Raw genomic sequence first — 27,590 nt, 5'->3', positions numbered from 1 at the left:
TAATAAGCTGGAGTGGAAGATTGCTGCTAATCCTCCGCCTCGGCCCGCGCTACGAGCATTCTGGCAGTTAGTGTGACTTGGGGGTGTTGACTCATTTAAACTAACATATTCATCCTGCTGTAACCAGGTTTCTGTAAGGCAGAATAAATCAATATGTTGATCCATTATTATATCATTTACTAACAGGGACTTAGAAGAGAGAGATCTAATGTTTAAATTCTTCTAGAGAACCTTCTCAACTTGACAGAACGTGTCATCATCAAAATGACTTGTGAACTTTCTGAATGGATGCCATCCATATCCTCGCTAGCCATTGTTTACATGGTTTTGAAACGCTGGAACTCTGCTGGTGCTGTGGTGCATTCTGGGAAGCACAGGAGGTTACCAGGACTAGCAAATACAGCAATGACTTTCCACAAATGCACCCAAAAATCATCTTTAATGACAAAATATGCCTCTGAAGAAATAGGTCTAAAGAGAATCCACATCTGTCTTTTCCTACATGGAGAGCTGTTACGATGCGTTCACATGCTAGCTCGCAGCATGAAAGGTTAACAAAAACATTTCACCACCTCTGGTTGCGTGCATGAACCTCGCACCATGACAGCACGTGTTGTCAAAAGTTTACAATTTTCAACTTTTGCAATATTTCCATGCTAAACTGCACCGGAGTATAAATCGCACATGTTAAAAAAATGCCTCTTGAAGAGGAAATACCCCTATATATGTCGCACCGGAGCATAAGTGGCAGCCTTTTTTTTGTATTATCAGCTCATTAATTTGGGAATTTTGTGCATTGTCGTCATGTACTTCTGTGATTAACAAAGTGGCTTCATAAAACGCATGCAAACAAAAGGCCTTCTTCACATGTGCCTGCATGGGCAAACTCAGACACGTCCTAACATTCATATTTAAACAAATAGATAAAAGAATAACTAATAATATTATAAGATTCCAGCAAAATAGAAGGTTCATTGGTCCTCGCCTTGATTGACAGAATCCCAAAGGTGAGTATGTAGTAAATAAATTTACGGAGTTACTGCTGGAAATTCTGCATCCCTCTATTACTGAAGTTAACTTGGATATAACACTGATGTTGTGTTAGACTTGCAGCAGATTTTTCAGTACAGCTTATTGAAACCTGAGCTGACAGAAGGGACAAGTTAAAAACTAAAGTTAAAAATAAGAGAGAAGGGTTTTGTTTGTTTGCTTGTATTTATTCTTACCCCTGCAGCTCATCGGTATCATCAACCAGCAGACACTTCCTCATCAGGCAGAGACGTAAGATGGCCACCAGGTGTCGGTAAAGAGCTGCATCATCCTGAGGGAGAAGCCCAAATATAAAAGTAAAGAGCTCCACTGGGCAGAGGTCACAATTTAAAATGTGAATCTGAAGACAAATGATTCATTAACTGGCATACGGTGCTTTGTGGACACGTCCCGTTAGTTTTAGTGCACTGTGCTCTGCTCGATCTCCACTGACCTCACTCGGCTCCTGCCTGTGGCTGCTGTAGGTGATGTTGAAGAGGATCTTCAGAATCTCCACGATGCGCTGAGAGGCGTCCAGAGAGATGGGTAACGCTGTGGGGTCAAACACACACTGATACTGCTCCTTCCACTGAATGTCCAGACACCCTTCCAGAGCCGAAGTGAGGAGGGACACACCTCCCTCCTGGAAGGGGAGAAGAAAGGAGATCACGCTGCGTGCCATCTCATCATAATGAATGTTTTATTTAACATTCTGGTCCATTTCAAACAAGGCAGCACATCAGTGTCTTTACAAGAACATGAATAAATAAATAAATAACATAAATAAATCTATATTTTTAAAAATAATTCCTAATATGTAATATCAACCAATGTTTTTTCAATAAACCTGTACAGAAAAGTTTACAAATTGGCATGTAATTGTTGATGGAGCTGTGGTTAAGGGTATTTCTTCCATTTTTACCATACCTTAAGATATTCCCCTTTTCAGGTAGTTCTTTGAATAAACTGCCCATGTGTTGCATATCAAAATGTTCAGGGAAATCTCAGCTTTCTGAATGTGAAACAAACATTTGTCTACAACACTGTGTAAAGATATGATCTATTAATATAAATATGATGAAAAGTTGACCAGGATGAAAGAGCATCATTAGAGGGTTAATCTATTTTTTTTTTTTATCACGGTAAGAACAACAACAACAACAAAAAACAACTTCAGATTTAGAAGTGTTAATTCATTTATCATGCTTTTTTGTAGATTTAACAATCTTAATTCAAGACATCTTGTCAAGTGAAATTATCTGTCCTTGCAGCAAGATAATTTCCCTCAGATTTAGTGTTTTTGTCACCCTTTTTTGGGTTAGGGTTAGCTTTACCTGCAGAAGCTGAGCGCTGAGCTCTGGGCGAAGCGCGGTAATGAGGAACATGAGACGTAGTTCGTAGAACTGAACACTGGAGGGAGACGAGCAGCTAAGGCTTGAAGAAAGACGCTGGATCAGACCACACATGAGCCTGACGGAAAAATAACAAGAGGATTAGCATCAAGCGAAACAATGATTTATGCAATTTTTTTTTTTTTTTTGCCAAAATTACAGTCAGGCACACACATATTTGGAGAGTGAAATTTATTTATTTATTTAGTAATTTTGTGTGCTGACTTTCGCCTTTAATTCAAGGTGTTTAAACAAGAATATCACACTAACCACTTTGGAATTATAGCCACATTTCCATATATAGTCCTGCTATTTTCAAAGGCCAAAGTGAATTGGACAAACTAAATATAAGGATTATTGCTCAAGACATATTCGCTTGTCTAAGGAAAACTGTTTAAGGAAAACTGGCTGGAAAAGTGATTTGTATGAACAATAATCCTCATATTTAGTTTGTCCAATTACTTACAGCCTCTAAAAATGAACAGAGTGTGTATAAAAATTGCTGTAAATCCTAATGTTTAATGCAATATTTTTGTTGAACACTTTGAATTAAAGATGAAAATGAACACTGTCCAAGTATTTACACACATCACTGTATAAAAATTCACAGTATAAATAATAGCATCAACAAAACAATGAGCTTCATAAAACCCCCAAAGAACAAGTATTAACATGTTGATTTCAAACAAAAATTGTTTTTATTGGCATGCATTTAGTCAGGTAACTAAATACTTCAATGTTTTTTTATTTTAATTTTATTTTTTTAATTGTTTTCACCCATTTATTAGTTTGCTTGTGAACAGTCTGTAACCCACAATTTTTCATATATAGTTATGACATTTTTACCAAAGAGTCATATCCCGATAGACAAAATCTGATTCATTTTTCAAGATCATAAGTCAAAGGTCAGGAAAAATCCCTGTCTTTAACATTGAACGAATGTTCAAAAATTCATAATTCAAAAAAGATCAAATTTCTTTCATATTTGGGAGCGTTATGCAGGATGGCATCCTTTATCCACTGACAGTTTGATCCAGATCTGATCCAGATGACAGATTTTGTAACCATTTAATTTTAACATGGAAAACCCCTTTTAATGATTTTTTTTTACATAAATGGACTGCATTTATATAGTGCTTTTCCATCTGCATCAGATGCTCAAAGTGCTTTACAATTATGCTTCACATTCACCCCGATGTCAGGCGCTCGCTACACACCGAGAGCAATAGGGGATTAAGGACCTTGCCCAAGGGCCCTTAGTGATTTTCCAGTCAGGCGGGGACTTGAACCGAGGATCTTCTGGTCTCAAGCCCAACACCTTAACCACTAGACCATCACCTCCCCCCACCACCTCCTACATTATATCTAAATCAAATGTGCCCCAGTCACTCTCATATTTAAAAATGAGGTGCAGACTGCCACTCACTATCACCTGACAAAGTTTGATCCGGATCTGATCCAGATTGTAGATTTTGTGGACATTTGAATTTAATATCGAAAAGCCCATTTGTTGTACATTTTGCATTATATCTCAATCAAAAGTGCCTCAATCACTCTCATTTGTGACAATGAGGTGCAAACTTGCACTCTGAATGAATAGACTAAGTTTGATCCGCATCTGATCTGTATTGCGGATTTAACGGATATTTGATTTTCACAATGAAAAGCCCTTTTGATCTATATTTTGTATTATATTTTAACTTATGAAAAGCCACTTCTAACTAGACTTTGACCTTGAAAATTTTTTCCAAGGTAAATATTAAAATTTATTATGAAAACTAGCGTTGGCGGAGATTAGCGCTCTAAGATTGTGGTGCACAAGTTTTCTAGTGAGATTCACGTGAAAGTTGCTGCAGAAATTAAAGAATCGGGATCAGAATAGCTTTTTATTTGCCAAGTATCCACAGAATACAAGGAATTTGACTTTGCTTTCAAAATCCTTAAAGCAGTTCTTGCTCTTGGAGAGATTTATGCCTCCAGCTTCCATTACAACAATGCCGCCACAGAGGCAACGCCAGTGTTCGATCATAACAAAGAGAATTTTGTGTGTGTGTGTGTCTCTGAGGAGCCCACCTGAGAGCACTGAACCTCTCCTGTGCCCAGGTGCTGTTATACACCACATTACACAACACCTTCATGGCCTCTTTTCTCTGGGCCTCCTCTCCCAGCTCTCCCTCCTCCTCCTCCTCCTCACCATCCAGCTTGCTCTCACGGCGGTCTTTCCGCCCTCGCTCCAGCACCTTGTGGTGGATGCCACCTCGGTGCATTTCGTTGATGCTGGTCCTGTGGCTCCCTAACCCGCTGATGCTGTCCAGATCGGCGCTGGTGGTGTTGCTGATGCTGTCGTCATCGAACGCGGAGCCTTCGTCATCTTGGTAACGGGCGTCACTGTCACCTTCGTCCTCGTTGGCGCAGTGCAACACTTTGGTCTTGACGAGGGAGGTGATGATGCTGTCATAGAAGTCGGAGTCGGGGTCGCTGGTGTCTTCGCTGGAGTCGCTTGTGGTCAGCCCTGCCAGTTTGGCCAGAGTTAGGAGGGCGCTGTCGGTCACCAAGGGGCCCAGGACCTTTTTGTCCCTGGAGAGGATCCGTAAAGTGCGCAGACATACTCTCAACAGACGACATTTGGATACCGTTCTTATGAACCTCACGAGAACAACAGCTAAGTTCTGAAGAGAGAAGCAGAAAGACAAATCACACAGACTGAATCCCACGTTTCTGCCCACCGAGAACGTGTTTGAACTTTAATTTACCATCTACGGACAGTTACCTGTCTGAGGAGGATGCTGCGATCCTCTTTGCTGTACTGGTCGTAGTCCGAGTCAGAATCCGTGCACTCCCTCACTTTATTCTTCCTAAACTGGTACACAAACACAAAGACTCAGACCACAACCCTTCACCCTTTAAGAAAGATTATGGATTTGTTTAGTGTACATCATCCTCGTGTGTAATCCAATCACTGTTTGTACGTTTTAAGATGCATCAACTCTGTACCTCTTCAAGCCTCCTTTTCTACAGAAGGTGGAGATTCATTTTCAGTGAGCAGTAAAGAGAGAGAAAACATTATGAGAATATACCTACAAGTAAAACACAACCAATCAACACGTACTCTAACAGCTTCATGTCCCAATGTGCTGTTTCGCAATCAACACTGTGATGTCAGGGGAGGGGTGGGTCGAGGAGGGGGATCACTTCCTCCCTAATAATATGCAAATACATCCACTGAACAACCCCAAAATGTACTCAGCTCACCTTCTCCACAGAGCGTACTGATGGTGTAAGTTTCAAGTTTTCAATGTCTATTTTTACTCAATTCTTGTGTTTACCAGAATGAAATCACTTCATCCTCATTAATCTGCCACTACACAAAAGTAAGTCCCTTTGGCTGCTCCCTTGTTTGCATTCGGGGTCACCACAGCAAATCCAAGGTGGATCTGCATGTTGAATTGGCACAGGTTTTACGCTGGATGCCCTTCGTGATGCAACTCCACATTACATGGAGAAATGTGGCAGGGGTGGGATTTGAACCCGGAACCTTCTGCACTGAAACCAAGTGCATTAACCACTTGGCCACCACCCCTCTGCAAATACACAAACAACCCTAAAATATAATCAGCTCATCTATTCTTCAGGGAGTACCAATGGTGTAGGTATGAAGTGTCTACCATGTATTATGTGTGACTGTGTTCACAAGAAAAATCATGTGTACACACACACACGCCCTTTATATCAGCTCATCTATTCTGCAGGAAGTACCAATGGTGTAAGTATGAAGTATCTGCAGTTGTATGAAGTGTCATACCATTTTATGTGTGACTGTGTTCAAAAGAAAAATCAGGTACATTTCAGTCATATGAAAATATACACACACACACACGCACACACAAACCCCTTATATCAGCTCATCTATTCTGCAGGAAGTACCAAAGGTGTAGGTATGAAGTGTCTACCATGTATTCTGTGTGACTGTGTTCACAAGAAAAATCAGATACATTTCAGTCATATGAAAATACACGCGCACACACACTCCTTATACCAGCTCATCTATTCTGCAGGAGATACCAGTGATGTGGGTATGAAGTGCTGCAAACATGATGGCATAACGCCCTGCAAAGGTGCTTGGTGACAGAAAATGACAGAGCTGAGAGTCCTGAAAAGATTAGCATGCGCGTTATTCAACTGCTTCGCCTATAGGCTCAATCTGCCTGAGCATAAATGCAGAGGGGATCAGGGACAACTGATACAGCAGAATTACGGCACTAATCACAGCCAGCCTGTGGAGTCAGGCTGGGAGGGGGTGGAGGGACGAGAGCCAGGAGATAAAGACGAGAGAAAGCGAGAATGCCAGAAATAAGTGACTGTACTAACAGAAACCAACTTACTTTTCGTCTGTCCCTCTCCTCTGCATCAAAGAAGAAGCACTGTGCATACTGCAGAGGAGAAAATGCAAAAAAAAACAAAAAAAAAAAACATACTATGCAAACATGTTACATAAGTGTGAGGAAACAGGCATGAAGAGGTGCACGTTTAGGCGTGATATCACCTCTTTGTTGAACTCCTGCAGCTGCGTCTGCACGCCGCTTTCATCGCCCTGAATGATGCACTGGATAATCCCTTCCACGTTCATCTCCATGCTTCAATGAACACACAAAGGCAGGGAAACATTCCCACATGAACACAAGTAAAGTCATCCAACAAACTGGGAAAGATTTCCTCTTTAAATGTGCAGCTAAAGCAGCATCTTTGCAATTTTAAGTCACTTTGATCAAACGGATTAAATGCCTGATAAAACAGGAGAAAACTGCACGTCTGAGCTGCACGTTTTAATGAAATGCAGTTCTAATCCCACACAGTGGGCGCTACTGGCATGACAAGACGGCAAACAGATAGGAACTGTGTGCACACTCGCTCATGCTCTGTACACAGCGTTAGGTTTACTCTTACCTGGTGCAGCTCGCTTTATCAGCCACAGTCACTTTAATTCTATTGACTTAATCTGTCGCTCTTCCAGCTGGGCTTCTTATACTTTCTTTGTCCAGGTATGCACACTCACTCGCCTTCTGAATTTGTCCAAATCAGTGACGTGTGTTCGGCACCTCTCTACTGATGGTCTCTCCCACGTTCTTTCTCTCTCTCTCTCTCTCTCTAATCCAGCAGTGATGCGGGAGAGTTGTTATGATTATAATCCACTAATGGACTCCAAGATTATATCGCTCAGTGGTGACCCTCTAACCTTTTACAGGGTTTCCAGACTTACACTGCATAGCTTTCTGTCTCACTCTTTATTAAAATCTCTTAAAAAGGCCCTGTTTTGCAACATGTGTTTTTATCTGCCGCTTACACTTAAATATAGGTGGGGTTTTTCTTATTACATATTTTAAAAGTTTAGAAAATCTGAGCCTGTGCATGTTAGTCCAGGAGCCAGTCATCAATTTTGACCTGATTGGTACCACTGTAGGTGACAAAACCACACTTAGAATCCAGCCTCAGTGTATCATGGCCTAGGTATGATACACTGATGCTGGATTTTAAACTAAACTAAAAAAATGACACAGAGGTCAAAATGTAAAAATGCTTCAATCATGTTGAAAACTATATCACATTATTTGTCTAATCATAATGAATCCAAAAAGGTATAGTTTGGACTATCTGTGATGGAATGTTCTGGAGTTATGGGGTAAAAACAGCAAAAATGGTGACAAAGGTCAGTTTCAGTTTGTACAGGGGTCAAAAGTTAAAGTTGCTCGAATTTCATTAAAAAATGATGCAAATTATTGGTTGAAATAAAAGGATTAATAAATGGAATAGTTTTGACTGTGTTGAATGTTTGGTCTCCAAAGTAAAGGTCAAACAAGGTCGACATCCATTGAATTCAATGACAGGTGGTATATGTTACCCTGTAATGTGATAACTAAGCATGACAGATGGTGCAAACTATTCCTTATTACCAGTGATGCCGGTAACGCGTTAGTACTCTAATCTGACCACTTTTTTTTTAGTAACGAGTAATCTAACGCGTTAATCTTTCCAAATCAGTAATCAGATTAAAGTTACTTCTCCATGTCACTGTGCGTTACTATTATTTTTGCATTGTGGGTCAATAGCAGCATTAAACTTGGTCTGTGGGCAGGGGGTCGGTGTTCGACTGAACTGCCCACTTTCAGCGAGCTGTGAGCTTTTCATCCGCGGTTTTCTGCAGCAGCTCGTCCTCACTTCTTAAAGCACGGTGACAACAGCACACCTGCACTGAGCTTTACAAAGACATTTTTATACTTTTTTCCTCCTTTATTTAGAATTCTGGGCTGAGCCACTCCGTATCTGCTCGTTAAAAACAGCTGATCCTCCGCGACGCGTCAACAACTAACACTATTTTCCACTCAAATGCACCTAAACTCTCTTTCTGAGGACCACATGATGTGAAAACGCAATAAAACTTTCTTACCTGTAAATCTGGTCCTGTTTTCTGCATAAATAAATGTTATCCATTCTTTGTGCTCAACCACCAAAGCAGGGGCGAATCCAGATGGAATAGGGGCGTGGGGCAGGGATGTGCCCCCCCACAACACCCCTAGATTAAAGGTCCAGTTTTGAAGCCTTTTTTTACTACAACTACTAATACTACTTAAAATAATAATAATTTCGACAAGTAAAATGTTTAGAGAGAATTTAAATGTTAGAAAAATGTTAGAAAGAATTTAATAGTTACATTTATAAACAATGTAGGCTAGAAATTGCAAGTTTTACTGTTACAGTGCTGTCAACAGTTAAATATGAGGTCAAGAAAGAGGTCTTTATTTTACTTTTTATAAAACAAGTATTTATTTTCATTGAAGTCAAGAAAGGGTGACTATAAAGCGAGTTTTGGCAAAACGTATCATTATCATGTTGTGGTGGCAGAGGGTTGTTGTCGACAGCTGGGGAAAGTAACTAGTAATCTAACTTAGTTACTTTTACAATTGAGTAATCAGTAAAGTAACTAAGTTACTTTTTCAAGGAGTAATCAGTAATTGGATTACTTTTTCAAAGTAATTGTGGCAACACTGCTTATTAAAACACTATCAACCCAAACAATAATTTGAATAGTTTTTTACTGAAATTGGAGCAACTTTAACTTTTGACCCCTGTACAAACTGAAACTGACCTTTGTCGCCATTTTTTGCTGTTTTAACCCATAACTTCAGAACATTCAGACACAGATAGTCCAAACTATACCTTTTTGGAATCGCTATGATCAGACAAATAATGTGGTATAGTTTTCAACATGACTGGAGCATTTTTAGATTTTAACTTCTGTGTAATTCTTCACTGACCCCTACCAGGCTACAGCCACCACCCTGGGATGGTTATCATACATTTTTGTGTAGGCCATGGTACATTAAGGATGGATTCTAAGTGTTGTGTGGTCACCTTCAGTGGTACAGAAAACCTGCTTGGCCCATGGACTATGTAGGAACTCTTTCTTTACAATTTTAGGCCTGGAACAGCTCATTTTAGAGTTCTGCAACTTATCTCTCAGAACGGCGACTTGCGTATTGTTCGAAAGCAACAATCGGTAGTGATGTCTTGCTCAAAGCAGACGGCTTGATACAGTATCGATCTTTCAATGCTGAAGTGTCTCTGCAAGATGTTTCGATGCCTCGCTTCACCCTACGAAAAATGACGTGACTCCCCGCGTGTAGCTTCATTACATCGCATGCGTATCGGCGACGTGTCATAACGATTCAAATTAAGGACGGGAGTTATCAAACTCTCGTAGTGCTTATAAACAGACACAATCCCTCTATACATAGTGGGTGTTTTTAGAGGAGGAGAGTTTTTTTGCAAGCATTAATACCATAGGTTCATTGATTGATAACCAGAGAGAGAGAGATTTCGGTTAGATAAACCATCATGCATTTATACACTCACATTGGCACACAGACATTCAGACAGTATACACACTGATTTACACACTTACACATATTAAGCACACACACAGAGAAAGATTAATAGGTTAGTTAGTGGATAAGTGTAAAGTGAGTGGAAAGGAGAGATAGGAAGGACGGAGGCAGCTGCTTATCCAACTCCTTACAAGCTGCCAATCTTATATGCCGGCAACTTCTGTGCCGTGTGAGAGAGTCTGTCTCCAAAACTGGAGAGGTAGTAACAAAGAAGAAGAACAGACTCAAGCCCAAGTTTTTAAATAAAAACACTTGAAGCGTCCAAATCCCCTTCATTTTGTACAACTATGGTCATAACAGTCCTTAGTTGCACAAGCATTTCTCAATTCATATCTCTATTGCATACAGTATTTTATGATGGCGCAATCACACTATAACACAAGTACATTATTAATGTCTTTAAACAAAAATATAGTCAAAAATTTCAAGATGTGTAACATGCATAACAGGGCCTGACTGTTTCATGACACCTTGCCCTTTATTGTTCCCTGCAAGTGCTGTGTTGAAGATTGGCCAGCAGATGTCGCCATATTTAATTGTGTCAGATGCTTCGAAACACTGAACAATTTCAACACAACTGCCGGTTCAAATCCCCAACTGACTGGAAAATCACTAAGGGCCCTTGGGCAAGGCCTTTAATCCCCTATTGCTCCCGGTGTGTAGTGAGCACCTTGTATGGCAGCACCCTGACATCGGGGTGAATGTGAGGCATAATTGTAAAGTGCTTTGAGCGTCTGATGCAGATCAGATGGAAAAGTGCTATATAAATGCAGTCCCCCATCACTAATAATCGGACTCCCTTCAATTTTTGTGTTTGTGAGACACCGAAAGATAATTATGCGGCATTTTTGCCTAAAACTTTAAGTAGGAGTGACCTTGGTGGCCATCAAACCTATATGGGCCCTGAGGCACATTGATGGCTGCAGTTTTGAAAGTCTACACCTCCTCAGCCCTGCTTAGGTTACTTCCTCATCTAAGGCTGGTGTCACAGACCGAACGGTCCCCCCTAAATCATTTGGGACCAAATCAGCACGTCTGAGACGAACTCTCTACACCCAAAGCGATAAAATGGATTAATGTGATTATTAACCATCAGATGACAAAGTAAAACCTCTTAAATCATTCTAAAGTCAGTTTTAAGCAGAAACAAGGCTGTTTTAACCAGAAAAGAGGTGATAACTGGTGAGTCGTTACTGACGCTCTGAAATGACGTAGGAGCTGCAGCAGCTGCTGTGTGCTCTGATCAGTCCGCCGTCTTTTATGATGAAATAATGCTGAATTTATGTGGAAATGATTGTTGTACAAAAGATATATGTCGCTGATATAGATGATGACTGGAGTGCAGTATTAAGCAGAAACGAGGTGATAATCCGTGAATCACTGGTGACGCTCAGACGTGACACTGCTGCTTAGTGGTTAGCACTGCTGCATCACGGCCAGAAGGGATCTCTTCCCACCTGGTCATTCTGTGTGGAGTTGACGTGTTCTCTCAGTGTTTACATGGGCTTGATTTTGGATGCTCCGGGCTTCCATCCATTTCAAAAGACATGCATGGTAGGTGGATTACAAACTCTAAAATACCAATTACAGGTGGTCCTGCTGTAGACTGCCAACCTAGAGTAGCCAGGGTCCAAGGATAGGCGTAACTGGAATAACCAGGTATAGAAAATTAATGAAAATGAAGCTCAAATCTGAATACTCTGTTAATCCCTGGGGAAACTGCATACACATGTCCAGCAGGTGGCAGTAAAGTTCACCAAACTTAAATGAGTCCATTCTCAATTCTCATTATATGTCCTTTTAATTTGTTAGTATAAAGATAATAACATTCACTGTTTTTAAGTTGTGTTAAACTGGTGGAGACGAACTCTTTAACTCATTGCATCATATTGTACATGCCTAGACTTTTCCAAAGCTTTAAAAAAATTGTTCTTAAGGCAAACAAGACAACATTTATTAGCTTCCTTAAAATTTGCACAATATGACCCCTTTTAATACCTTTAACCAGAGTAAGCACAAAGGGTTGGTTTAAATCACCAGCTGTTCAGCTGCATAACGACAATGAAGCTACTGTTAAGAAAAATGTTGCTGCAGATTGGCTATAGTAAACTTAATATTTTTAAGTAACTACTGTACTTTGTTGCAACCCTCCAAAACAGTTGCAATGGAATTGCAAATCCATAAAACAGAAAAACAACAACAACAACAACAACAAAAAACAGCCAAACAACAACAATTCTTACATTTACTTGGAACTCTATTTCATTGCAGACTACACACAAAACAAAGATGGTACTAAATAGCACTAAAAGTGTCTCTTTGGCTCATAATCATAGGGGAACCACTTTGGTGCTGTATAGCTCCAAAGTGGTTCCAAAGTAATTCAGTGTTGTAGAAGCTTGCACTAGGGGTTGGTATGGTTAGATCTTACTTGTGTAAACCCTTGAGGCAGCTTTGTTGTGATTTGGCGCTGTACAAATGAAATAAATTGAAATTAAACTGAACTGAAGCTTGAGGGAATTAGTGGTATTTTTGGTTAGCCTAGTGTGTTTAAAAACTGAATAAAGCCCAAAATTGTTACAATTGCTTTTATATCCATACACACAAATGTATTGGGAACACTGTACATTCTAGTTCAAATCAAAATGTAAACAAAAAGGTATCAAATATGTTATTAATTTACAGAAAGTGAAGAAAAAGGAATATTGGGCTGTTCAAAAAGAAAAAAATAGCTGTCTGCAATTTTATTTACAAACTTAACATTTACTTTATATGTTGAAAAATGCTTTCCTGTGAATCACTGAACTACGAGTAATATTTAGTTGTATAACCGCTGTTTCTGAGAACTGCTTCACATCTGTGTTGCATGGAGTTGACCAACTTCTGGCAACTGTGAACAGGTATTCCAGCCCAAGATGACTGGACTACAGTCCACAATTCCCTGGAATTTCTCGGTTTTGCCTTGGAAACAACATTTTTGATCTCACCCAACATGTTTCTATTGGATTAAGGTCCCAAGATTGGGCTGGCCACTCCATAACTAATCTTGTTGGTCTGGAACCAAGATGCTGCTCATGTGCTGGTGTGTTTGGGGATGTTGTCTTGTTGAAACACCCATTTCAAGGGCATTTCCTCTTTGGCATAAGGCAATATCACCTCTTCAAGTATTCTAATGTATTCCAACTGATCCATGATCCCTGGTATGCAATAAATTGGCCCGACACCATAGTATGAGAAATATCCCCATATCATGATGTTTATGCCACCGTGCTTCACTGTTGTCACAGTGTACTGTGACTTTAATCTGTCCACATATATAATCTGTATACAAAATGTTGTGCCATTTCTCTTTAGGCCCTAATATATATATATATATGTGTGTGTGTATGCATGTGTGTATACAAAGCTATTGTTTACATTATTTTTACAGCAATCAGGTCTCATGATCAATGTATTGCTCAACCAAAACAGGTGTTTACAGAATTATTGCACTTTTTGTCTGTGCCCTGAAAGCCATTCTTAAGGTTGTCTATCCTGGGATTGTAGAAAGGTGAAATATGTGAGCAGATGATATATGAGAGTAGTGGGCAAGCCTTTAGTGTGCTTGTTTTCGGCCCATTTCCCATATAATGTGGCGTTGCAACAGGAAGGGCATCAGGCGTAAAATCAACATGCACATCCATCTTGGATCTGCTGTGGCAGCCCTCAAATGAAAAACGGGAGAAGCTGAAGTAATTTATTTACTTATGTGAGGGACTGACACTCTTTCTGTGCAGGATGCACACTCTTGTGCCCTGTGGGCACAGGAAGCAGGGAGGCCTAAAGTGGTCGGCTGGTGGCTAGAGAACTTACAACAACAGGATGTGCAGTATGTCAATGATAGCGTGAGAAAAGTCAACGGACTCTTCACAGAGTCCTCTCTAGTAAATGCATCATTCAAGACATGGACTCTTGAGACAGAGCACATCAACAAGTCACAGTTTCAAGAGATTTTGGAGTGCAAATGACCTTAAACCAACAGGAGCAACAAAAAAAAAAAAAAAAAAAAAAAAAAAACAAACAGTGTGGATGCATTGCACAGTGGATTTACATGACCTCAAACAAAAAGGTTCTGGGTTGAGTCCACTCTGAGGTCTTTCTGTATGGAACTGCATGATTCTCCAGATCCTCTGGTTCCCAAACAAGCCAAAAACATGCACATTAGGTTAAATGATGAATGGATGGAATGATGGAGATTACCACAATGCCATCACACTTGAGGTATGCTGAATTCCCTCTATCTTCCTAGTGTCACTCAACATTTCAATGTCCTTTTTTTGTGTGTCTGTGTATACTTTTAAGAGGTGGGCTTTTCTTTATGTGATGGTTTTGTACTAAATACGAGGTCTGTTAGAAAAGTAACCGACCTTATTATTTTCAAAAACCATATGGATTTGAATCACGTGTGATTACATCAGACATGCTTGAACCCTCGTGGGCATGCGAGAGTTTTTTCACGCCTGTCGGTTACGTCATTCGCCTGTGGGCAGTCTTTGAGTGAGGAGTCGCCCACCCTCTCGTCGATTTTTTCATTGTTTAGGAATGGCTCAGAGACTGCTGCTTTGTTTGATAAAAAAATTTTCAAAAACTGTAAGGCACAACTGAGTGGACACCATTCGATAAATTCAGCTGGTTTTCGGTGAAAATTTTAATGGCTGATGAGAGATTTTGGTCTGTTAGTGTCGCTTTAAGGACGGCCCACGGTGCCTGACGGCGATCTGCGCTCCGAGGCGGCAGCGTCTCACCGTTTCAAGTTGAAAACTTCCACATTTCAGGCTCTGTTGACCCAGGTTGTCGTCAGAGAACAGAGAACTTTCAGAAGAAGTCGGCATGAGGAGTTTATGTGGACATTCCACTGTTAAAGGAGATTTTGTAATGAAAGAACGTGCGGGCAGATTCGCATGTTGGGCCGGACCCGACCGCGGAGGGTCGCGACAGGAAAAACAACTCCGTTGGAAATCTTAACGGATAAGATGGAACATGCCCAGCTGTTAAACAATTTCTCAGATACTCACTTGTTGAAAGCCATCAAAAGCCGCCTGAATATTACAAATGGCTTGTGTTTTTCCTGTCGCGGCGCAGAAGGATTTGCGTCGTCGTCACGGAAACGACTCGGCGAATTTGACCGCACGTTCTTTCATTACAAAATCTCCTTTAACAGTGGAATGTCCGCATAAACTCCTCATGCCGACTTCTTCTGAAGCTTCTCTGTTCTCTGACGACGTCCTGGGTGAACAGAGCCTTAAATTAGGATGTTTTCAGCTCGAAACAGCCAGACGGACACCACCTCCGACCGCGCCGTGCCGATCCGCTTTGTGAGCTGTCCTTAAAGCGAAAGAAACTCCACAATCTCTCATCAGCCGTTAAACTTTTCACCGAGAACCAGCTGAATTTCTCGAATAGTGTCCACTCGGATATCCTTCACAGGTCCTGAAAAAATTTTGATAAAGCAACGCGCGCCGTCTCCAGCAGCGTCTCAGACAAAGGATTTCAGCCGAGAGGGCTGGACCAGTGCTCACTCAAAGCCTGCCCACAGGCGAATGACGTCACCGACACGCGTGAAAAAACTCGCGCATGCGCACGAGGGTTCAAGCATGATTGGTGTAATCGCACGTAATTCAAATCCATATAGTTTTTTTTTTTTTTATAAAACTGGCGGTTAGTTTTCTAATAGACCTCGTATATTTACTATATTTGCATATTTTCTGTTGTATTTCACTTTAATATCCCTTTTAACATCTGGAAAGGCCCAGCAAATAAAAATTTCATTTATTGGCCAATGGCCACCCATGTCCAAAGTTTGTGGTGCCTTAACTACACAACTCTGTCTCTGACAAAATGAACAAATAAGCAACATGCTAAACGCACACTCATTCAAATATCATATATATTGCACCAGCATTTTATAATTACTTCTACAGAAACAGATACGCACCAGATCAGGTGTGGAAGCATAATTGCATGATTCACCGCATCCACCACATAGTGAGACCAATCTGAGTTTTAGACATATTCACTTTTTGAAAGTAGTCATCTGTCTGCTTCATCCAGATGAAACGTGGATGACCACTTGGCCTTTTCCAGCTACTGGGGTTCTCAACACTCAGGGACCCGCACGCTGGATCACTCCCAGAGAAACACACCACATGACAAATATTGTGGCTGACAGTCCTTCGTGGTGCAAGTGATCCATCTGAGTCTCCCTAAGTAACTGCTAGCTTGTTTGACACAAGCAGTACCCAAGGATTCACCCAAGACACTGAGTACAAAAGACAATGAATTGTTGCCGAAAAGTCACTGATTAGCATCCAAGTCTCACAACCACACAGTAAAACAGGAAGCATCAGGATGACAAAGATATCAGCATTGCCAAACCCCCCCAAACAAAAAGTCGGTTTGTCTACATGGAGCAGAAATCTGGGGGACCATGAAGACAGCAATGAAGAAAGTGCAAACCTTCACCAACACCAGTCTGTGGAGGATCCTCCATATGCACTGGCTGAACACCACAACCACAACCTTTGGCAGAGAATCAACCAGGTTCCTGCAGAAGATTAGAACCTGAGATGGTGCTGAAGGTGGACTGACCACACACTTTGCAAGATATTCTCTACCATTACCAAACAAACGCTCATCTAGACTAACCTTGGCAAGAGGCACAGAGGATGGCTGAGTAACACATGGCACCGATATCCTGAAGGTGACATAAAAAGAATGGGGTACATCTGGAGCCAGCTTGAGCAGAAAGCGTATGACCAAGATGACCTCAAATGTCGAGAGTTGTTGGATACTATCTGACCAATGTTGTGCAGAGTATCTGCGGTTTCTGTTCAATTTAACTTTACTATACCTGGAATTTTAGTGTTACTGTTTTTTAATATCCCTAATACTGTCATCATTTTACCCGAGGCTAAGCTGCAGGTGCACAGGAAATAATTAACAACGAGGCCTTACTTTAGCAAACAGTCATTCATGACTCTATATGAGTTATATATCTTTTCCAAGTGTTTCCCAGAACACTTGAATATTTTCAATGGTGTTTGGAAGTAGACTGTTTTACGTGGACCATTAATGCTTGATCACAAACAGTGACTCGGTCATGACTTGTAACAATACGAGATGGCCGGATGTTCATTACAGGAAGTTCTAAGAGAGGAAATGGTGATTTAGAGAGCAGGAGAAATGCTGTGAGAACATTTCTGGAAAACGTGACAGCGGCTTATCCAACTATTAAATACTACTAGCATGTTGCCCATGAGGATCCACGGGCTCTAGATTGGGTAGTGTTAATAAAATAGATAGCTGACATTTTTCAAGGGTGGTAATAAATTAAGCAATGAGTTGGAATGGCGTGTCAGTCCAGAATGTTTTTAGAACCTTTGACCTTGAAAATTTTAGAAGAGGAACTCAACCCTTTTATTTCCTGTTGATTCTGTAATTTATATAATTACTTCTATTTTGTCCTTTGATCTTTAAATGGACCACATTGGAAATAAGTGTTTTCATTTTCTTGTGTCATCCATGTATTCACATACTTACAATTATATGCACTTACAATGAACTTACGAAATAAAATCACGCACTCATGCTTTCAATATAACAATGATTTACTGCCCCCTGCTGGAAAGGTGTGTGAGTCCAAAATGTAATTAGCAACATTAGCTAATACTCATAGCTTCTCCAAAACTATTAGTCCTATCAGCGTTCCGTTTTAGTGGCGTTCATCCTTGACCCAAAAAACATAAGCATACTAAACGACAAATGTCAGCTGTGCTCTGCTTGTCCTGGATCGAAGTTGCACACATGCATGCATGCACAGGTGTTTGTCTTTACCACATGCAGGTGCTTCTAATTTTAGACACAAACAGGGTGGAGATCAAACACAATACACGTCACTCATGGTGTCAGCAACATAACTTAACTAAATTGACTAAACCAACTGAACTACAAAATCACTAGGGCTGCAGCTATCGATTATTTTAGTAATCGAGTATTCTATCAATTATTCTGGTGATTAAAATAAAATGTACTTTTGCGTTTTTAAACATCATCAATAGTCCAGGGTTCTTCCTACTAAGTGCAGCGGGATGATTTGGCTGACCTGGTAGAGGAACGGTCTTTTGTGCGAGCCGCGTGGGTTCGATCCCCACCGTCGTCCCGGCCATGAAGGTCCTGCTGCTTCAATCTGGCGTCATGAATAGGATGTGGGTCACAGAGTATGCTAACATGCACCTGTGACTTCGGGACGAAGTCAAAAATGGTGGAGAGATGTGTAGCGGGATGAAAGTCCCGGGTCCCAATTGAAAAGACGTTCCCGCTAGCTTGGCTAACGGGGAGTTCCCCTTTGGCTGACCTGGTAGAGGAACGGTCTTTTGTGCAAGTCGCGTGGGTTCAATCCCCACCGTTGTCCCAGCCACGAAGGTCCTGCTGCTTCATAAGCAATGGCACAATGTCGTTGAGCCAAAGTCTTGACATTTTGCTGAAATGGCAATGGGATGTGCCTTTCTGTTTTGCTTTTAAACATTTTTAAGTTTTTTTTTGTTTTAAGGTTGGTGGACTGGGTTCTTGCATGATTTTTTTAAAGCTCTCTTTCTCTGTGATTCAACCGCTGGAGGTTGAACATGCAAGCCTCAAAGTCAGTTTTTTTGGTTATTATTTTATTTAAGTTACAGTGTTTGTGAAGCGTTCTGTGTTGCCCAAAAAGCGAAAATTAAAAAGCAAAACACTTTGCGAGTCTGAGCAAAACACAGAAGAAAGAGTGGACTTTTGCCGAGATGATTTTCTTTCAGAAAGTGTTTGTCAGTGTGCCCGGGGATGGAGCTGTGATTTGACCGGTGTGAGTGGGAGTGCTAAGCTGCTCACACCGGGCAAAGAGAGACAGCAGCTGGCCGCCAGGTGTATAGTCACTCTCCACGTAGAGCGGACCGTGTGTTTTTTTAAAAACAGATAAACACACTGCTATGCTTTAAATGTGCAGTAAGCTATTTCAGATGATCAGTGTAGACTGTCTTTCTCTTAAAAGGTTTTATTTTACTGTGTGTCGCATTGGAAAGCTGTAGCCTTTCGCACTAAATTCATTAGCGTTTTCACAGCATTTGCGCTTGCTCTACTCTTCTTCATTTTGTTTTTTCTGGGGATGTTACAGCGCCACACACGGGCCTGGCATATGTACTACAACGTTAAACGAAGCTTCGAGGCACAGAATTTGCCTCAAATATTTTTTGTAATCGAATTATTTGAGTTACTGGACTAATTGTTTCAGCCCTAAAAATCACAATAAATCAATAACAATAACAACACTGTTAAACTAACATAAACCACAAGAACAACATTTAAAACCCCAAACTCCCATGGTGCATTGCAGCACAACATCCATTGTTTATTGGTTTGTTAAAATTGCTAATTTCTCCAAAAAATTAGTCCAATCAACTTTCCGTTTTGTAACATTCATCCTTAACCCAAAATACATAAGCATGCCAAACGGCAAATGTCAGGTCTCCCTGGTTTTTGCGTGATCAAAGCCATACACACGCACACAGAGGCCACTTGGCTATTATAATATAGATGGTAGAATTTCCTGAAGAGATGTTAGTATAAGGCTGTCTGCAAAACTTGAAATTATGCTAGGTTATGGTTAAAATGTGCTTTATTATTTTTTTTGTGTGTAAAAAGTGGAATAACAAACGAGACAAAGTTACTCAAACATATTATCTATAACATTCGATGCACTTTAAAGCCGAAAAATTGTTTTGATCTAAATGTGTATGTGCAGGGTGGGTGGGTGGGGGGGGGGGGGGGGGGGGGGGGGTGAATGAAGGACATCTCAGGAATAAACAAGGTGACGGCTGGAGTGACTCAAAGCGGAAGGGCACAGGAAAAGCGGTGCGATAAAGAAAACCTTGCAGCAGAATTGGGTTTATTTTGGTCTTGGTGGGTTTCCTGCAGGTGGTGGAACAATTGCTCAACAGCAAGTGCAATGAAGGAGGATAGGGACAGACGAGGATGTTGTGAGGTGGATTGTGTTGGGATAGCGTTGGGGGGGGGGGGGGAGAGTTTGGTGGCACAAAGACTCATCTGAGCATAAGGTCATTGTAAACATCATACAAAGTACAAGGTCAGATTGAGTTTAAAGGCAAAGTTGTGTTGGCAATTCGGCTATTGTTGTCAAGGCTGCTAAATGCGGCTTTTGTCCAAAGGGAAGTAAATTGCCACTGTGAGAATTGGCTGAGTTACAGACACGCCCCCTCACCCTGCCCACCACTGTATAAAATAAAGGAGGAGAGATGGAGAGGGATGATAGAGCTGAGCAACCAGCAATCGAAGCGGCCGACACAACAATCTGGATTGATGGTTTACTCAAGAAAGAACAGCGGCATTTATTTTCTTCTTGCTGGTAAATTTAAACTTGGTTTCATGTTAATGCTCTACTGAACATTTATGCGTGAACTCTCAAACCTGCTGTTGTTATTATAATTACAGCTAATATGTTTATTTGTAACACGTCTCATGATCTGCATCACTGTTGTTTTTTTCTCTGCTGTAGGTCGGAGCAGCATGGAGACAGCTATCCTGATTCTACTGGGTGTATGTCTGGCTGCTGCCTTGCCACTTCAACAAACACACAGGTCAGTAAAAAAAAAAAAAAAACCATAAATAAATAAATAAAAATCAGTGTGTATACACGCAATGACCATTTAAAGCTAATAGGGGTCACCAGGTGGCTTAAAAACAGCTATTAAAATCACCTTGTCCTGTTTGGATCCATAGGTCAGAGTTAGACGCTTTGTCCAAAGGGGCAGAGGTCCAGGTGTTCGGGGTGAAAAGGTCAGAAGACATACAGCAGCAACACGTTCCAGGACTGAAGATCATCCCTTTTACTTCAGAAGGCAAATATCCTGACATGGATGCACTGAAACACAGGTACAAAACAGTGTCAAAAATCATAACTTGATGGCTGTAAATGTGCTGCCATTAGTTGCAAATAGTTGAAATGTTTATTTCAATTTTACTCATAACGGTTAATCATAAAACCTGCTTGATCAAGACTCATTTGGCACCCCGCCCTCTCTTCTTTACTGCGGGCAGGATGCCAGCGAAGTCTCGTCCGCGACGTGGATGCCAGCTCGGCACGTGTCAGGTTCACAACCTGGCCGACACTTTGTATCAAATCAGCAAAACCAGCGGAAAGGAAGAATCACAGAATGTCAGAGACCCACAGGGATTCGGCAGATAGAGCAAATGGAATTAATATGGACTGAAGAGGTGGAAGATCTCAATCTCTTCATTTATTTAATGCCTAATATTTCTGCATATTGGCTGACTGGTACTCAGTGAATTGTGCTCTGTACCCACATAGATTGTGGGTGTTTGGATGCAGTGTTATGCCTACTATCACTTTTTCTGGATATAATATTGTCAGTATTTAAATTAATTTTTCAATAAATATTTAATGAACAAAGTATGTGTGGAGTTAAAGTACAGCAACCAGACAAGGACTGAATTACGTGTATTAAAGGGTAATATTAAGTCAGTATCACTGATGGCAATAACGTTACTGTTTCCATCGTTATAACGCCATCATCGTTACTGACAATGAAATGCAGCATGTTACTAAGCTGTTTTCTTCTCTCAGCTGCAAAGTTTTTTGTTTTTCTTCTTCTGTGGTGAGAGGGGAGGTAAAATGTCATGGTAAGACAACCAGAGGCAGCGGTGGGCAGGAGTTCACGGACAAATACAAACACACACACACACACACACACACACGTGTTCACTCACACCAACGACCGAGCAAGAATGTACATGTGAACGAGCATAAATTAATTTTTAGATTTCTTTCATTGCCTGTTGTGGCCTGCTGAGGTGCAATAAATGTCAAACGTTGTAAAATATGTATTATGTTTGATTGTTCTACTATTATAAACATAGCAATGATAATATCTAGACTAATAAATGAAATTTGATGGGTGTTGCCTCACAACATTGTCCCACGGCAACAATAAAATAATGTAGATTAGTGTACAATGTTTACTTTTAATAATTGATTCTATTAAGTGTCCATTTATTTAATTAAACATTTAATATTGAGTTTTATTATAAATAATCTAACACACAGTTGAATTTAAAGTTCATTAAAGGGGTGGGGTGGACGACGACAACATATTTGAACATTTAACAAAAGTAAGTTGTCCCACAGCAACATTAAAATAGTGTAGATTAAAGTACAATATTTTCTGTTAATACTTTATTATATTAAGTGTCCATTTAATTCACTAAACATATTTAATATTCAGTTTTATTATCAATAATGGAACATTCACTGACATATTTGAACATTTTTTTCCCAGAGGGTTGTGTTTGTGAATGGCCCCGCCCCCTTTTTAATTAATTTATTTATTTTTATTTTTTTGGAGGATTTTCAAGCCTCTTCTTGAATTAAAAAAACAAACAAACAAACAACAACAAAAACCACACCCTCACCTGTGTGGTTTCTCTATTTGCTGGAAACGTCATCCCACAACCTTTTTCTATACTTACAAGTAAATGGAGTTCCTGCAATGTTTCTCCGCACTGGATAATAACCACCAAAAGGAAACATGCTGAAGTTTTCTTCCTGATCTTTTTAAGTCCGATAAGGGAGGGAAAAAGAAGATGGGAGACGAAGGAGACGGTAGCGGTAAAATCTATAAATCTGAGAAGGACCAGGTGAGTACCAGCTAAATGCACACATCACAGACGGTTCCTGCTGTTGCATAAACATAAAAAAAAAAGACAGAACCAGGAACTTCTGCAGTTAGACGGTGTTACTGCTTGATTCACAATAAGTTTTGTTTGACTAACAATGTTTTGGGCTCCGTCTTCTTCCTGATACAGTCACTTGCCCAGTTCCGCATCACTGCTGTAGTATTTGCGCCGCCGTTTCTCATAATCGGCGTGAATAAGCTAATACTTGGTACCAGTGGAAAGACTGGTGCTTTGTCTACGAACGAACACAAGCTCAACGCCTGATCCAGCCATCCTTGTGATCAGCAGAGGATTCGAATCGTCCCGGTGTCTGTGGTGTGCGCGCTTTTTCTCACTCACTCATTCCCGCAACGTAATTCAAACTCACTAACTCGGTGTCGCATTTAGCGAAGGCGGCTGTCTTTCCCTCCCCTCCCCCCCCTCACAGTGTTGTCACTGGTTGAACAAAGTTCGAGAATGTATTGTCACACTGCTGATGACAGACTGAGAGGGGAAAAAAAGCATTCTTTAAGCTACGTGGAGGTTAAATTCGACGACGCGCTAATGGAAGCGCCGCATGAGCTACCGGTGTCGTGCTATGGAGCTAAATCAAGGCCAAAAGTTTTGTAATCTGAAAATAAAAAAGATTGAAAAAATTTTTTTTTTGAAACTGAAACTTAAAATTCAATGTTTGTTCTTGAATTTTATAATAATTTAAAAAGTATTATCAAAATAAAGTGTAAAATATACATTTTTTCAGTTTAAATAAATGTTTGATTCAGCTCTGTATTTTTTTTTTTTTGATCAAATAATTTATTTTCATTCATATATCTTTTTGCACTTTCAGATCTTATTTTTTCAGTTTCAAACTTTTGGCCCCGTTCTGATGTGGGAGGGCGTGGCTTCGATTGAGAGGGGCGTGGAATTGTGAGTGACAGGAGAGCAGTCAGTCATCACATGATGTTGCTTTCAGGAAATTCTTCAAACTATACTTGCTTGAATTACAACATTACAAAGTCTCAACCCCAAAGCTGTGAAGACTCTTGATACTCTAAAATATTTTAAGTGCTGACAGGTTATCTTTTTATATTTATTTATTTTATGTTTTTCTTTATTTCGTTGACCCCTGGCATACCTTTGTACTTTGTGTGTTTATCGTTAATATAATATATAATATTTTTATTTTTCTTGTATATCTCTTTGCCCTTGTGTTTTGTTCGTTTGTTATTGTATTTGTTGAAATAAAGTTTTGAAAAAAAAAAGATAGGGGATACAAATTCTGGCAGGCTGACAGATGGTGGCTGACAGAAAATGTATCCCCTATGCAGCTCTACTAAATAAAGACAAAACTTCCTCAAATTTACTGTAGTAACTGTGGATGAGCTAAAGTATATATGAAGTTGAAATATCTGATGGTAGGGTGTAATTTTAATTTAACCAGGTTAGTCCCATTGACATCAAGATCTCTTTTGCAGAGGAGACCTGAACATGTATAAAGTTTCCAACTCACCTAACTTATATGTCTTTAAATGTGGGAGGAAATTGAAGCACCCGGAGGAAACCCACACAAACATGGGGAGAACATGCAAACTCCACACAGAAAGGCCACAGGTGGGAATCGAAGCAACTGACGGCGACTGACAGCGTGGTGTTCAGCTAACAACCTGCTGCTGAACACCACAAAAACAAAAGAAATAATCCTGGACTTCAGGAAGAACAGGGCTGACCCAGCCCTGCTCTACATCCAAGGGGACTGTGTGGAAAGGGTCAGCTCCATCAGGTTCCTGGGAGTGCAGCTCTCTGACAGCCTCTCCTGGACTGCCAACACCACAGTGGTGGTGAAGAAAGCCCAGCAGCGACTCCACTTCCTGAGGGTGCTCAGGAGAAACAATTTGGAGGAGAAGCTGCTGGTGTTGTTCTGCAGAGCCACCATCGAGAGCATCCTGGCGTACTGCATCACAGCATGGTATGGGGGATGCACAGCAGCAGACAGGAGAGCGCTGCAGAGGGTGATCAAAACAGCCCAGGGGATCAGTGGTTGCTCTCTGCCCAGCCTGGAAGACATTGCCAGCTCTCGCTACCTCAGCAGAGCTGCCAGCATCAGCAAAGACACATCCCACCCCAGCAACCACCTGTTTGACCTACTACCCTCCGGCCGACGGTATAGGTCAATCAAAACTAGGACAAACAGACTCAGGGACAGCTTTCTCCCCAGAGCGATCACTGCACTGAACAATAACAAATCACTCTAATCTGCACCTTTCAAGTTTCTTGTGCAATATCTGTAAACCATGTGCAATTTTCCCGTGCAATATGATTCCACAGTTGTATATAATTCTCGTTTTACATTTTACTTGGTCCACATTTTATTTTATTTTATTTTACCTTATGTTTATATTAATTGTACATATACTGTGAAAAAATTACCGTTAAATTTCACTATCTTTTATATTGGCTAAAAATCACGCGCACCATGGAAAGCACCTTTTTGGAGTTGCACTCAAATCTCATTGCAGTGCAAATTACAATGACAATAAAGGTGATTCTGATACTTGCTCTGAGGCAACATGCGCTAACCACAAAGCTAGGGTGCTTATTAATCTATAAGATACAGACAGATATCAAGGGTGGTGGCCAAGTGTTTAGTGCACTTGGTTTCAGTAACAAAGGTTCCTGGTTCGAACCCCACCCCTGCCACATTTCACTGCAACATGATGTTGCAGCAGGAAGGGCATCTGGTGTACAGCTTGTGCCAAATGAACATGCAGACCCTCCTTGCATCTGCTGTGGTGACCCTGAGTAAAATCATGGGAGCAGCCAAAGGGACTTAATATATTTGTAAATTTTCCAAAAAAAAAAAAAAGTGTAATATCAGCATGGCCATGCCAGTTCAACACGAAAAAGACCGCCAAAATTACAGATTAATATATTTTAATTACAGGTTTGAACTGTAACATTTACATAGATATGTATGTGTAAAACCATTTACATATTCATTGTAATTTTGACAGAATTCCTCTGCGGCAACCACAGCTGCCAGAATTTTTCTGTAAAAACGACTGAATTTTTTTTTTTTTTTACAGTGTAAAAGCTGAATTTTATTTCTTGTAAACCAGAACAACCATCACCGACATCACGTTTGTCTGCTTATCTTTTATTTAAAACAAAAAGTCACAGACAAGTACAAGAGTGTACAGTTTATAACTGTTCATATTTTAATCTTGATTGAACGAACTGAAGAGTGAAAATCATTGAATTATCTTGACGGTGGTGCGATCATAAACGTCTTACAGCGTGTTTGTTTGTTTTTACATATATAAACGGGTTACAGCGTTTTCTTTTTTAAATAAACGTCTTACAGCGTTTTCTTTTTTTTTAAACGTCTTCAGCATTTTTTTTTTATGTTGGACAACGTTTCTGTGTCTGTGCGTGTAATCGACGTGAAGACACGCATGCATTAAACGTCGTCAAAGATTATGAAACTTATTTTTTAATGTCATGTATTGAACAACCAACATGCTATTATTTTTGTCTAGGAGCAACGGGAGATCGTTTAAAGAGCTGCAGAAAATCTGGAAGCGCTGCACTGAGTGAGTGCGCGCTCCCGCGCCAGGGGATACAAATTCTGACGGGGATACGCACGTTGGCACGACACCGGCGAATGCAGGAGCAATTTCCTAGAAAAGTACGCGAGAGTGCATATCTCAGCCAAGGCTCAATTAGCAGAAGTGTAGAACCATAAACGTGTAGTGTTTGGTAGCTCGTTAGGTCTGTCTGGCATCGACAGCATTGGTGGGCTTCAGAGTAAAATCCTTTCCATTGCTAGAAACGTAATATAGTTTTATTGTGAAGAGTTTCAGGAAGTGTGGTTTTGGAACGAGTAGAAAAATGATGTACAGCCATTGACATTAAGCTTTTTAGTGTACTTGTCCATAGGACAAGTAACTCTGGCGGTTTACTTCTCCTATAGGAAAAGCTGGTTGTCCAAACAAGCGAGCGCCACAGGCGCGAGTCGCGTGAAGCGTTAGGCACGCGATACATACGCCAATGGCGTGTGTCACCTAGGGGTGTCTGGGGGCATGCTACTATGGAAGTACTGACATCATACGTTTTCATAAATTGCTTCTCTCCTGTGTGGGTGGTAAAATTGAATTTCCAAAAAATAAATTTTTTTACATATTGCATGCATAGCCTCTGGCCTTTTAATCTGTTAACCAAGACATAGCTCATAATGTTTCTCTCCTGCGATTGTTCATAATTGGGGAAAAAATTTAAATAATTGGTAAATGCCAGTATGCATCTCCTTCTCTCCTGTGTTTTCTGAATTCATCACTGTTCAATGCATGATCATTTGTCAGTATGTTTTTTGATAAAGCAAATCAAATTCTTTTATTTCAACATTTAAAAATGACTTACTGGTCCGCAATTGAAGGAAAATCCCGACAGACATGGCAGTATATTGTGTTGTCCT

General features: G+C 40.5%; 2 protein-coding genes across 6 annotated transcripts in view; one reads left to right on the top strand and one right to left on the bottom strand.

Moving 5' to 3' along the window:
* The window catches only part of LOC117530212 (synembryn-A), a 29,171-nt gene extending 7,890 nt beyond the window's left edge, over positions 1-21,281 (bottom strand). Inside the window, exons 1-9 of one of the 4 annotated variants that reach the window (XM_034193134.1) lie at positions 21,145-21,281; positions 6,964-7,054; positions 6,803-6,850; positions 5,415-5,432; positions 5,191-5,280; positions 4,494-5,089; positions 2,364-2,499; positions 1,484-1,672; positions 1,227-1,321 (exon numbers count right to left, since the gene is read on the bottom strand). In XM_034193134.1, the coding sequence (XP_034049025.1) occupies positions 1,227-1,321; positions 1,484-1,672; positions 2,364-2,499; positions 4,494-5,089; positions 5,191-5,280; positions 5,415-5,432; positions 6,803-6,850; positions 6,964-7,054; positions 21,145-21,164 (1,283 nt within the window). In that variant the 5' untranslated portion in view covers positions 21,165-21,281. Of the gene's footprint in view, positions 1-1,226; positions 1,322-1,483; positions 1,673-2,363; positions 2,500-4,493; positions 5,090-5,190; positions 5,281-5,414; positions 5,433-6,802; positions 6,851-6,963; positions 7,055-7,364; positions 7,750-16,416; positions 16,449-21,144 lie in introns of those variants that run through there. The other 3 variants (XM_034193135.1, XM_034193137.1, XM_034193136.1) reach the window with 3 other exon arrangements.
* Positions 21,282-22,966: 1,685 nt separating this feature from the next.
* Positions 22,967-27,590, top strand: part of LOC117530211 (transient receptor potential cation channel subfamily M member 4-like) — a 49,056-nt gene continuing 44,432 nt past the window's right edge. For both annotated transcript variants that reach the window (XM_034193133.1, XM_034193132.1), the window contains exon 1: positions 22,967-23,101. In XM_034193133.1, the coding sequence (XP_034049024.1) occupies positions 23,048-23,101 (54 nt within the window). In that variant the 5' untranslated portion in view covers positions 22,967-23,047. The remainder of the gene's footprint in view (positions 23,102-27,590) is intronic.

This window comes from Thalassophryne amazonica, chromosome 18 (assembly GCF_902500255.1).
Source record: "Thalassophryne amazonica chromosome 18, fThaAma1.1, whole genome shotgun sequence".
NCBI classification, from domain to species: Eukaryota; Metazoa; Chordata; class Actinopteri; order Batrachoidiformes; family Batrachoididae; genus Thalassophryne; species Thalassophryne amazonica.
The sequence above is the reverse complement of the archived record's forward strand: the minus strand, read 5'-3'. Positions and strand labels throughout refer to the sequence as shown.